The following is a 13,148-nucleotide window of genomic DNA, read 5'->3' as shown; positions in this document are numbered from 1 at the left end:
GTCAATGGTGTAGCGGCTATAAATTTTGCAATTGCGTGTGTGGACGCTGAGTGTACACCAGACTGATTGATTCACTACAAGATTCAATACAATTGTCGGAATCGCGGGAGGCCTAAACGCTCGCTCACCCTGGATTCTTCTAATGACAGATTGTATAAAGCTGAAATTTTATAAGTAGTGTAGCAGACGCTAAACACTGAATACGGATACCTTAAAATTATTACCTGTGAAGAATGAGCATACAAAATCATACAGGTCGAGCAAAAATCCCGATGTAGATAATTTACGGGACTGCGTCTCTAATAAGTTCTGAAGGATTAAAATGCGGTATTTGGACCAAATATCGTTCAGAATATACTTCGAGAACAGAGTCTTGTCGGGTTTTAAGCTCTATTGTAGGAATTTATATGATCTCCGGCTGCATCTGCTGTACAATTGATGTGTTCACTCCTAAGACGAGGTAGGTAACAGATAAAAGCTGATATATGAGCAGGTAAGGACAAAGAATAAATATCTCGATCTGACCCCACTCGCTACATCCACTTAGACCTGTTCCAGTATCCAACTTAATTCAATTATTCCAATGATCGTATTCGATCGGTTCTTGATGATATAGAACGTATCAGACACAATAATTGACAGGCTTAAGAAATAATCGAACTCAGAAAGCGAATTAACAAAACTGAAATATATTATAATAAAATATGTAATTATACAGTGCAGGTTCAGAATTTGATTTACAGGTTGATAATAATTTAACATTAATAGAATAGTTAAAAATTTTCTTGTGCTTGCATGATACCATGCGTGATTCAACAGAATTTTACAATTGATAAAATTGAACAGTTTTGAAAAAATAGTGAAAAAATGAATTATAAAATATTTTTAAAAATGTTCGGGGTCGTGGTTCTGGCAGCGGAGGATAGCTAATCAACTACAAGTTCGTATAAGTTAAATATTGAATAAATTCTAGGCTCTTAATAACTAAAAGCGCTTGTCGGCGTGGCCAATAATTTAACGAAGAAAAAATTTATGTTTCTGCACTGAAATATTTTTCGAAGCGTAGATTGGGGCCCCTTTTAAAACTTATAACTCACGTGAATTTCCTTGGCGGTCGTGGTTTTCTTCTTTAGATCAAAAAATTGTTTGATCGGCAGCAATCCAGGCTTCGGTTTCAGCACGTGGGGAATTTTGATTTAATATCTCCTTCACCGAATTAATTAAGGGATAATTTACTTTAAGCTTTTAAATTTATCGATTGATGAAAACATAAATTTACAAATAACAAATAGATTGGCCTAAAAATATCGGCTCACAAATAGAACATATAAAAATCGAACAAGAAATTTTCACAAATAGGTCTTGGTAACTATAAAGAGAGATCTGAACGGTAAGGATTTCAAAAGGGAAGTGCCGTCTTTTTTCTCTAAGCTTCTTGGCTAGACCTTGCTTCTCAGAATCTTGATGTAATAATTTGCATAAAAATTTGCCATTGGTAAAACGCTTGTGACGTAGACATGACGTCAGTGGCAAGCAGTAGAATATAATTCCTTTAATTACAATAATGATTCAATTTAGGTAATCCTTAAAACTGCTTAATCTTCTAGACATAGTTTCTCTCATACAATGTACATGTGCTAGCGTAAATGATAAGGCAGGGTTGTTGTCTGATAATAGATTAACATGTGTTGCTTTCAAACGATCACCCTTTTGGTGCTATTTCTATACACTATGATTGGCTTAGGCTTGCCAAAGAGATTTAATTACCATGTGGTTCAATTGAATGAATCATTAATAAATTAATATTCTTATACAATTTTTATTAGGTTTGAGATTGTTATAATTAATTTCTGCCGTTTTATCAATAATATAATTTCATGCTATGACCTAGTTAGTTACAATAAGACCTGATATATAATATAATTTCTTAAATAATAAATAATTTCAACGATAATACATACATTTTATTTTTTTATTTGAAATTCTTGATCCTTTATTGATAGTTTTATAATTTTTAGAGATGGTATTATATCTTACGTGAAGCCAGCATGACATTTGACAATACTTTGAATCAGTCAGCTGCGTTCGAACTGTTTTAAAACATCTGATCGAAAGTAAACAAAGGGTAACCTCAAAATCAGTGAGCGATTCATAAACAATTTGTGCTTTATTTGCAAAATAATTATAATTTTATTGAATAATTTTTTCTAGAAAATATTCAGTACAGAACGGTACTCTTATCTAATATACAGTTACTGATAAGTAAGCTTTATCGCTCGGTCGCTAACTATTCCTTTAGCAAATTCTTTCATTTTAAAAGGTAATCACAATTTCTCTCTCTTCTCATGAGATCTATTTGAAAGATTCATCACAGAGTGTATGTGCGTCTGTGTACACGATATCTCATCTCCCAATCAACGGAATGTCTTGGAATTTGGAACTTAAGGTCCTTACACTTTGAGGAACCGACTCTAACAATTTCGATCGAATGCAATTCAAGATTGCGGCTAAAATTGCGAAAATGTTGTCAAAAACAGGGTTTTTCGCGATTTTCTCGAAAACAGCTACAAAGATTTTGATCGAATCCATACCTGGAATAGTAATTGGAAAGCTCTATCAACTGCCACAAGTCCCATACCTGTAAAAATTCCAGGAGCTCCGCCCCATCTATGCAAAGTTGGATTTTAGATCACAAATTATCAGGCTCCATATGCAATTAAAACAAAAAAAATCCAGTGGAAAAGATTGAGCATGAAAATCTCTACAATTAATGTTCAGTAGCATTTTCATCTAAAATTGAAAATAAGCTCATAATTCGATAAAATGTGATTCTTCACATTGCAGGGGTTAGATCAATTATAGGTGCAATTAAGTCCATTTCAAAAAAAAAAAAAAAAAAAAACAATTATTAATATACGATCAAAAAATATTTCAATAGAAAAGTTGCCCCTATTCTGTTGATCTGTATTAATTACAGCTATTTTACTCCTTTTATCCCGTTCCCGTTCTAGCAGGAGCAATTACTATACTATCAACTAATTGCAAACTGTTGGCAACTGTTGATTCTAATAAATCATTCGCTATGAAGAGATAGCAGACCTCGTGTGTCTACAGCGTTACTGTCTTGTCACCAGCTGGCTCAGATCTGTGAATAGTAGACTTGAGATGCGCGTGAACACTAGCGTCAGGTGATCAATTTTCATAACGGCAAGGAAAGTTGTGTGAGTGCACCACACCAGATTTTTACTCTAATATTTGCGTATGTAGGAGGCTCCTTTTCCCTTTTATATTATCCTTGAAATGCAAAAATTCCAAAAACCTTGTATATACGTCGCGCAATTGAAAAAGGAACATACCTGTCAAATTTAATGAAAATTTATTACCGCGTTTCGCCGTAAATGCGCAACATATAATAGTATATTTCGCACCTAGGGTCGAAAATGTACGTTCGCGGTTTTCAAGTTCGAGACGAAGTCGAGAACTTGAAGCGTTCGAGAGCCGGAAAAACATTTTTGCCCGTGTTGCAAACGCTATTTTTCGCCACACCAAAAAAAAACTTCCCAATATAGAAGAAATTGGAAAATAAATAAAATTCAAACAGCGTATTTTGATAGTTTGAATCTTGGTTATGACAACTTTCACTGTCAATTAATTTCAATATTACTAATTAATAATTTACAATAGTGACAATATTTTTATACTATTAATATTTCGAATAATTGTTTGAATTTTTATAGCTCGCGCTTTGCGCCTGGTGCAATATCTCATGGATAGATGGATGAATAGAATTTTCATTACTATTTTGAAATAATGTGATTAAAAATTGATATAATTGCATATTTCACAGTTTTGTCTCAAAATATATCTAAAAAATTGATTGAAATTTAAATTACGGTAACTAATATAAAAAATAGCTAATAAAAGTCGAAATTCATCGACAAAAAAAAATATCATTAACCGAGGTTCAAACCTAGATCATGTTTGTAATTCACTGAACTTTGATGTATTACGCCTTTACGCTCTCGGCCATTGGGTAATGTTGATCGTAGAGGCCTGTAAGTCAGGTAACGTATGTAGGCAACTATAATATAGTGTAGGCTATAGCGGCAAACTTGAAGCCGGTTTGCCGGCATTTTCACAACAAAATATTGCTCTGAAAATAGTTAAATCATAGAGAAAACATTCGAAGATTCAATCTTGAGTGGGCCTAATGTTTTCTCTATATGGTTTGATATTGAAGAAAATTATCTAAAAGTTTTAATAATGAATTATGGAAAAATTACTAGGTATTTTTCAGTCAAGGCTGAGTTTCACCAGTAGGCTTACCTTAAACTTTAGATCTCTGCTGTATTTTCCTATTATTATTGTTGATTGTATTGCATTAAGAAGTGGAATTCGATAATAAAAAAGAAACAATTATTACTCTACCTCACTTTTAAATATTGATACAATATTATTGTACTTTGATTTCAAATTCGATTCTTCACTTTTAAATACTTGCGATACGTACCTTTCTGACAATGGACAATGCAGCCAACATTATATTGTTGAGGCTATGGAGATATCATCGTATTCTATTGTTTGATATCAAAAACACAATAATGAATATTAAATTATGAAACAGTAATTTATAAAATATATTATAGACATGATACCGCGATTCACGATACATAATTATATAGATTATTACAGTCGTTATGAGATTATCTCTATGATTTTTGTGAGATCGGACACGATCAGCTGTTATTCAAGGTCATTTTACAGCCCTAGGGCCGTAAAGTTTTACCGGCCTGGTCGGAAAACAATCACTTTCGGCCTCCATATGACGCATGTAAAACAGCTCATTACATCCAAGTGTGGCGAAAATATATAAACAAAGAAATGCCAAATCGTCGACTTGAATCTTAGACCTCACTTCGCTCGGCCAAAAATACAATAGTTAGAAATAATAGTTTTTTTTGGTTTAATCGTCCCAATTTCATTATTTTATCAATTTCTGTTACAGAGTTGTGAAAGGTTCCTATGTTGGGGATACAATGGTGAATGGAATCAAGGGACAAGAGTATATTGTAAGTCTTGGCAAAGGGGGTGAAGACCCCATGACAAGCTGTTATTGTTCCAGACCCAAAAAGTGCCCACCTGGAGCTGTGGACATCACCCCTTGTTTGGGTGAGTTTTCAAAATTTGAAAATTAAAACTACTTCTTAACCTGTTCCGAAAATTCAAAAGTTTGAAAACCATTTCTCACAATAACTTACTTTCCCTGCATTGGCTGAGTTTCATAAATAAATGCTTCAAATGACTGAGTTTTTTCAATAATTGTGTAATTTGTTTCTCAGTATTAACATAGAGTAGAGATATGTTAGAATAAATATAATGAGATATTGAGATAAAGATATTGGAATATTAAGATATAATATATAAGGATATATAATATAAAATATATTAAAAACTATAAAATATATTAGGAACTAGCCGTCAGGCTCGCTTCGCTCGCCATATCCGTCTAGCCAGGGGGCTCCGCCCCCTGGACCCCGACTGGATCGACCAAGAGTGAAATCAGCAGGCTCGCTTCGCTCGCCTGTATTTTTCATTTGAGCATTTTTATCATATGTTAGGACAATCCAGTCGGGGGCCAGACTAAACGTCTGGCTAAACGGATATGGCGAGCGAAGCGAGCCTGACGGCTAGTATATAATATTCCCAGGATTGAAGTAGCAGTGCCTAATCAATTTTTCCGCGATAAATGCATTTAAATCTTCAACTTGGTGCCAACCTAACAAAGTCAACTCAACTTAATGCCAACTGACAAAATTATTATTAATTTAGTTGCCAGTTAACAACTGTTTCGAAGAGGTACTCTATCTAGATTATAGTTCTATAGTAACATATGATATGGAAATTTCAATTATAATTAAGAGATTGGGAGAAGAAGAATATACATGCTAAAAGACGAACTTTAAACCCTTAAAAACAACCCTTAGAGTTAAAATATTGCCAAAAGATTTCTTAGTGCGCCTCTAAAGGGCCAACTGAACATACCTACCAAATTTGAACGTTTTTGGTCCGGTAGATTTTTAGTACTGCGAGTGAGTGAGTGAGTGAGTCAGTCAGTCAGTCAGTCAGTCAGTCAGTCAGTCAGTGAGTGCCATTTCGCTTTATATATTATATAGATGCTATAGATTGAGATTATGAATAAAGATATTTAGATTATTTTTGTCTCTGGTGTTACTCCACATTAGATTCCCTTTCTATGGTGAAGTTCACGTTATAATGATAGTATTCGTTATAATAAGTCTATCTTAAAAATAATGTCCCTTTTTTGTCTATCATTCGTCTAACGAAGCAGATATCGCTATCCTTTTCCAGCTCTTCAACGTTGCCAGATCGTTTTCCAACAATGTAGAAAAATAATCAATTCACAAAATTTTCAATCTTAATTATTAATCATAATTTCATCATTGAAAAAAAACTTCTCCACGAATAGAGTAGAATTGATTATTTCAAACAAGAATTAACAGTAGTTATTATCACATCAGATATACTGGTATAAATATCCTCTATATAAGGCAGGAGCAAGGCAGAGAATTGACAACGCTGTCCTCCTATCTTCCTCCACTGCCATTATAAAGTTGACCTCAATTCTTTTATATTAAGTGAGCAATTTCTGTATTTATATATCTGGTTATTTTTATATCTGGCTATTTTTATATCTGGTTATTTAAGTTTTACGGATCTCGAAAACTGCTCTAACGATTTTCACGAAATTTGGAACATAGTAGGTTTATGATTCGTTATAAATAAAGTGATTAGTGAGTTTTAGTAAATGAATAAATAACGATGGAAGCTCGATGCCCCGATATTCGTAGGTTTATGAAGATTCGATTGCACTAGGTCTCATTCTTTGGAAAACTCGCTGAACGACATTAAAAGGATATTCATCCTTGGAAAACAGATGATAATTTCGTTGTCTCTCGATAACAGAAGATGCGTGTGCCTGTGTGGGAGAGAGACAGAATTATTTAATATAATATAATATATTATTATATAATATATTATTATATCATATATTATTATATCATATACTATTACTTACAATCTTTTATTAAATTTTAGATGGAATATTGTTGTATTTGTCAAGCTAGACTCCATTTGGTTTCTGTATATGTATTTATGAGTGTGTATAAATTTGAATTTGAATTTCCAGCTGTGACATTTTATCTAGCTAGACAGTTCAATCGATTTGATCAACATAATCTGATTTATTGATATAACATGATTATCCTCCTAAACTAGAGTATATCATAATTTTCAAAGTTTATCATTATTTGACAATTTCAAGTGATTAGTGAGTTTTATTTTCTTATTCAATTTGGTTTGTATATAATCTTAATTATAAATTTTTTGTTTTCAAATTTTTGAACAGAAAATTGAACCTGGATTCAAGTGTATGGAACATAACCTACTTTCTGGACTATTTATAGTGTATAAATTAAAATTCGGGAAAGAAACAGTTTTGGGCTGTGCCTATTAGCACTTCCCCAATCATTTTAAAGAATTGTGTTCGGTTAATCAAAAGTAAATAAATAAGTAACGAGTGAAGCTCGGTGCCCCGATATTAATTATTAAGCCAGTTACACACACATCGATTTTTGTTCGTTCGATATTTTGCGACTTTTTAGAACAGATTAGATGGAATTGACATACACCATCTGTTTAATAGAATTTATAAGGACGGCAAAAATTGTACGAACAAAAATCGATGCGTTTGTAGCTAGCCTTTATTAAAGGCTTGCCAATTCCCTTTTTGTTCTATTTAGACTATTGTTTATCAGTTCATATTCATGATTTGTCAGGGCTTTTGAATACCAATATTGAATTCAAAAATAGTATAATGATGAATATTTTTGGCAGCACTTATAAATGTATTATATAAAATTTTCACTAATGGAATTTTGGTTGATTTTCTCTCAGGTGCACCACTCACTGCAACCTTCCCACATTTCTTTGATGCTCCAGAGTTCCAAAACGATGTGATTGGTCTAAATCCAGACAGAGCCAAACACGCCACCTATGGCATATTACAAGAGGTAGGTGATTTCCAAGGAGAGTATGCAGTCCCTATATACAACACCTTTATACTATCCTTGGGTAATTTCAACATAAGTATTGATTTTCAAGAAGTTTTTTTCTGTCTCTAAAATCTAACATAATTTAAAAATTCGATAATCAATCTCTTCTTCAGCCTTCCGGCAGTCGCGCTCTTGTAAAAAGTACAACAGTGTAAGTTTTTACGCTGCACAAAACTATTGAATGGCGTATGATGTCAGTGAATGAATCACCTATGCACTCCAAAACTCTCTCCCCATCACTCCACTGAATTGCAGTATCAACCGAGCAATGGTTCAGTCTTCAGGTGCCATTTAGTCGCGACAGTGCATAATTATGATAGGGAATGACTGTATACGGGGACTGTAAACGAACCAATAACACAGAATTGATGGCTTTGCTTGATGTACCTTATTGGGCTATGAAAATGGTAATCATCCAAATGTTCATAGGCGTAAAATAATCAAAGATGATGGAAAAAGTAATTATAAAATTAATTAATATGTTTTGACAGTAAACAGAGTACATATCACTCGGAAAATTGGATGTTGTACAAAATACAACACGCGACTGCTCGTGTGATTGAGAAGAGCGCCACTACCGGAAGGTAACTTATTGTTCAATAAGTTTATCAGTGGATAAGTGTCATGTTATCACCTAAGCTCACTCTGTTATCACCTTATTACAATTATCTATTTAATCTCTCTCAGAAGTGAGAAATGAAGAATACAGTAATTGTAGATCTATATTGAAACTATGATTGAAGTATAAGTGAAGTTATTTGAATCGATAAGTAGTGAACTTGACACATTGGTTGATTAATAATATCAATTATTGAAACAATACTTAATCGAAGGGTGCGGTATATTATTCTCATCTAATTTTATTGAATTTATTCTGTCTTTCTCTTATTGCAGGCAAGTGGTGTTCCTCTGCGTGGAAGACGCCGAGTTCAAATAAGTATTGAGTTGAAAAAAATTCCTTACGTCGGAGTCACCAGCAAACTGAAAGGGTACATGTGTCCACTGCTATGGATTGAAGAGGTGTATTATCTTTCTCTACTCACTCTTTCATTCTCTCTCTTTCCAGCACTACCGTCATTCAATGTAAATTAGTGTATAAGCCAGTAAATATTGTAACATAGGCTACATAACTACAGAAGTCTAATCTAATCTAATATAATTTCTCTCTCCATCTGTCTCCCTCTTTGTTTTTGACTTCCCCTTCCTTTTTCTTTTCCTCATTTTTCTTTTCTTCTCTCCTCTTTCGCTTTCCATTTTTATTTCTTTGCCTCTTTTCCCATTGTTCTATTGTTACTCTTCCTTCCAAGGTTTATTAGATTTGGAATCAGTTACAAGCTCTCCTAATGCTTTACTGTGATTGGCTATCAGCTTTGAAGTGACTCCTCCCAAGTGCTCTTTCAACTTTCTCCAGCTGCTCTCCCATTGGCTGAGCTTCGACGTGCATTCATCATTCGCCATTCCGTGATTATAGAGAACCGCCATTTCAAAGTCAATTTTGAGCTTCCTCTCCTTCTAACTTCTTCTTCTTACTATTAGAATATCAAATTCTTCTTACTTCTTACTTTTGATTCTTTATATTTATTAATTTTTAGGTATATATTTTCCTTATTATAATATTCCAACTACAATTAAATTGACTTGATAATCAAAATTGGATAATATTGTTTTTATGTAAGAATGGATAAAGTGAGGTCCACGTTATGATGGCAATGTTTGATTAGGAATGGTATTGCTATCCTTGTCTATCATTCAACAAAGCGGATAGCGCTTTCTCTTTCTCGCTATGCTTTGTTGCCAGACCGTAGTTTAACAATTAAGAATCAATAATTAATTGAAAAAAAATATTTCATCTTAATCATGAGAATCCATTATGAAATTATTGAAAAATATAATTTATTGCTTAATAAAATAATTATAATATTGATTATTTTAAAAGAGATTGAACAGTTAATTACCTTAAAAACATCAATAAGCCTGTATCAGCTACCGTGAAGAAGGCATTGACAAGACAGTGAGGTACGACAACGTTGTTCCCCTATCTGTCTCCACTGCTATTATAACGTAGACCTCACTATGATGTTATTTATTTATTTATTACATCCCGGAATCACAATATTGAATGAATGATTGGGTGAGAGTCAACAGGTTAAACCCAAAACTGTTTCTCTCCATAATTTCGATGAAAATAGTCCAAAAAATGAGGTGGTTATGTTGAAAAATGAGATCACTCTGGTCAACGAAACTTTTGTTGTAGGAATGAAAAACAGATAGTCTTGTGCTTTTAGTCTTGTGGAATTATCGAAAAATATAATTTCTTGCTTGTACAGTTGATAATACATCGATAAACCTGTATCAGCTACTGCTGTCTATAGAATGCATTGACAAGACAGAAAGGTTCGAAAACGTTGTTCCCCTATCCTTCTCCACTGGCTTTATAACGTGAACCTCAATATAGTGTTATTAATTCATTTATCACATTCCAGAATCACAATATCAAATGAATGATTGGGAGAGAAAGAGAATCAATATGATGAACCCGAATCTGTTTCTCTCTCTCTTATTTTGATAAAAATAGTCCAAAAAATGAGGCTATGTTGAAAAATGAGTCATCACTTTGGTCAACGTAATTTTTGTTGTATAAAAAAAACAGACTGTCTTATGCTCAAGTTCTTTATCGTGGGAATTCGTTACAAGGAGAAATGCATCAACACTTTCAGTTCGTGCTGCTAATTAGATTATGTGACGCATGATAGCCTAACCGGAGTACCTCTAATTCATCCTGTAATTCATCTAATAAATGGATAGAATAGAATGATTCTTCTATTTGAAGACGTGGTGAGGTTTGAATGAAAGTATGGCTCTACTCATAGTGAATAAATACATTTTGGGAAAAATCTATCAATCTCACCAATTTGTTAATTATTTCCAGGCATTCGACTTGGAGGGCGACCTTCTCAGCATGGTGAAGTACCAGCTAGTTCTCGGTCTAACCGCTATGAGCGCTGTGAAATGGGGCCTTCTCATCTTAGGAGCAGGACTCTCGATTTTCGGAGGCGTCGGAAAATTCATGAACGGTCCCAACTGGAAGAAAATGGGTCGAGAAAACTCCCCTCAAAACCCACCCGATTTACCGACAGTAGAAGATGGCAGCAACAAAAGATACCGGAATCTCCAAGACCCAAAGATGGAGCAACAATCTAGATCTATAATGTTCTACAAAGAAAAGTTTAGGAAAGCAGATTCCTCTATCCAAACAGAACCGTTGTTTTTTGCTGTGGAGAACGGGAGAAACCTACAACCTCAGAAAGTTAATATTGAGGATAGACCTACACATAAATTCGGACACGACCCTTCACAAACTATAATACCGTTGTATAGTACTGAGGTTGAACCTGATTATCAATCACAACCAATACTAGACAACAATCGAAAAGTGATTAAATCGAGGATAGATAGTCCTGGGAATGATGTAGATCAGAGGTTCCCTCTACTCAATATTGTGAATAACGATGAGGTATATGGATCTCAAGGTTCAAGACAATATAAATCGGATGGAATGAACTACGAAGTCAGGAATCAGGAGATTATGAGAGAAGGAAAACTATGTAGATCGATTGTTGAGGACTACAATCCCAAAAATAAAGGAGCTATGAGAGAGTCTATGAGAGAAGGAAAAGTATATAAATCGAATGTTGAGGACTACAATCCCAAAAATAAAGGAGCTATGAGAGAAGTGAGTCGATATGAGTCAAATGGTGAGAATTATTATCGAAACAATCAAAATATTAAGAGTATAGGAGAGCAGTGTGAAACAGATTATGTAAGATATGATCTCAAAAATCAGGAGATTATTAGAGGAGGAAAACAATATACGAATGAATCGAATGGAGAGAGCTACAATATCAGGATTCATGAGAACAATATTATGAGAAAAGGGGAACAATATGGATTGAATGATGTGGGCTACGATCTCAGAGATGAGAAAATTATGAGAGAAGGAAAACAATATACAGCAAATTATGTTCATAACTATGATTTTCGAGAACGGGAGATTTTGAATGAAAGAGCCAAACAGGGTAGATATCATAATGATGTGGATTCTCGGAATAGAGGTATCATGAAAGAAGAAACGAGAGGAAGTAGATTTCATAATGATGTGGATTCTCGGAATAGAGGTACAATGGAAGAAGAAACGAGAGGAAGTAGATTTCATGATGATGTTGACCCAAATTTTGGGAATAGAGGGATCATTGAACAAGGAACAAGAACGAGTAAATTTGGGAATGCTGGATCACGTTTTGAAAATAGAGAAATTTTGGATGAAGATTCTACAAATTCGAGGAGGAATGTTGTTACTAGGGTAAAAAATGATCCAAAATATTTGATGCAACGAGAAGAAAATCATGGTGGAGTGGAGGATGATTCTAAATTGAAATCAGAGATTGCAAAGTTGAATGCAAGATTGAACGTGCTTGAGAGGATGAAAGAGAATTTGTCTAGAGTTCCAAGAGACCAACCCAGAGAGGACGGAGGAGATGGGAGGTCGGAAAAGAAGGGTGATAAAGATATAAAAGTAAGTGAGAGAGATGATTTTGGAGAAGAAAATTCAAGACTGGAGAAAGAGGCTGAAGAATTGGGGATGGACAAGAGGATTTTCGTCTCAAATCAGGGTGGATTTCTGGATGGAGCACTGAAAGATAGGAATTTGAAACTTGAAGAAGAGGCTAGGAAGTTGAGAGTGGAGCTGAATGTGTTGAGAGGTTTAAAAAAACGGACAATTCCCCCTGAAAAACCGTAGAGATGACGGAGTTCAAACTGATGAAACTCTCACAAATTCCAAAATTCAAGGATATACAAAAAATGATGATAATAATTCAACGAAAGGGATTATCAGAAAACCGAACACCACTGATACAGGTTACAATCAGTTGTAGTACCTAAACCGTCGGTAAGATTTCAACATAAAGTTGACTTGAATGGAATGCATGTGGGGGATAATGTTTTTTTAGAATCGCG

At 34.1% G+C, this 13,148-nt stretch overlaps 1 protein-coding gene across 1 annotated transcript in view; it reads left to right on the top strand.

Moving 5' to 3' along the window:
- Nucleotides 1-12,930, top strand: part of LOC120353637 (sensory neuron membrane protein 1-like) — a 46,437-nt gene extending 33,507 nt beyond the window's left edge. The window contains exons 7-11 of the mRNA XM_039438188.1: nt 5,006-5,169; nt 7,975-8,090; nt 9,027-9,152; nt 11,062-11,887; nt 12,530-12,930. Of these exons, the coding sequence (XP_039294122.1) occupies nt 5,006-5,169; nt 7,975-8,090; nt 9,027-9,152; nt 11,062-11,887; nt 12,530-12,930 (1,633 nt within the window). The remainder of the gene's footprint in view (nt 1-5,005; nt 5,170-7,974; nt 8,091-9,026; nt 9,153-11,061; nt 11,888-12,529) is intronic.
- The last annotated feature ends 218 nt before the right edge of the window (nt 12,931-13,148 follow it).

Source organism: Nilaparvata lugens, chromosome 11 (assembly GCF_014356525.2).
Source record: "Nilaparvata lugens isolate BPH chromosome 11, ASM1435652v1, whole genome shotgun sequence".
Classification (NCBI taxonomy): Eukaryota; Metazoa; Arthropoda; class Insecta; order Hemiptera; family Delphacidae; genus Nilaparvata; species Nilaparvata lugens.
Note: the sequence above shows the minus strand (reverse complement) of the source record. Positions and strands in the feature narration are given on the sequence as shown.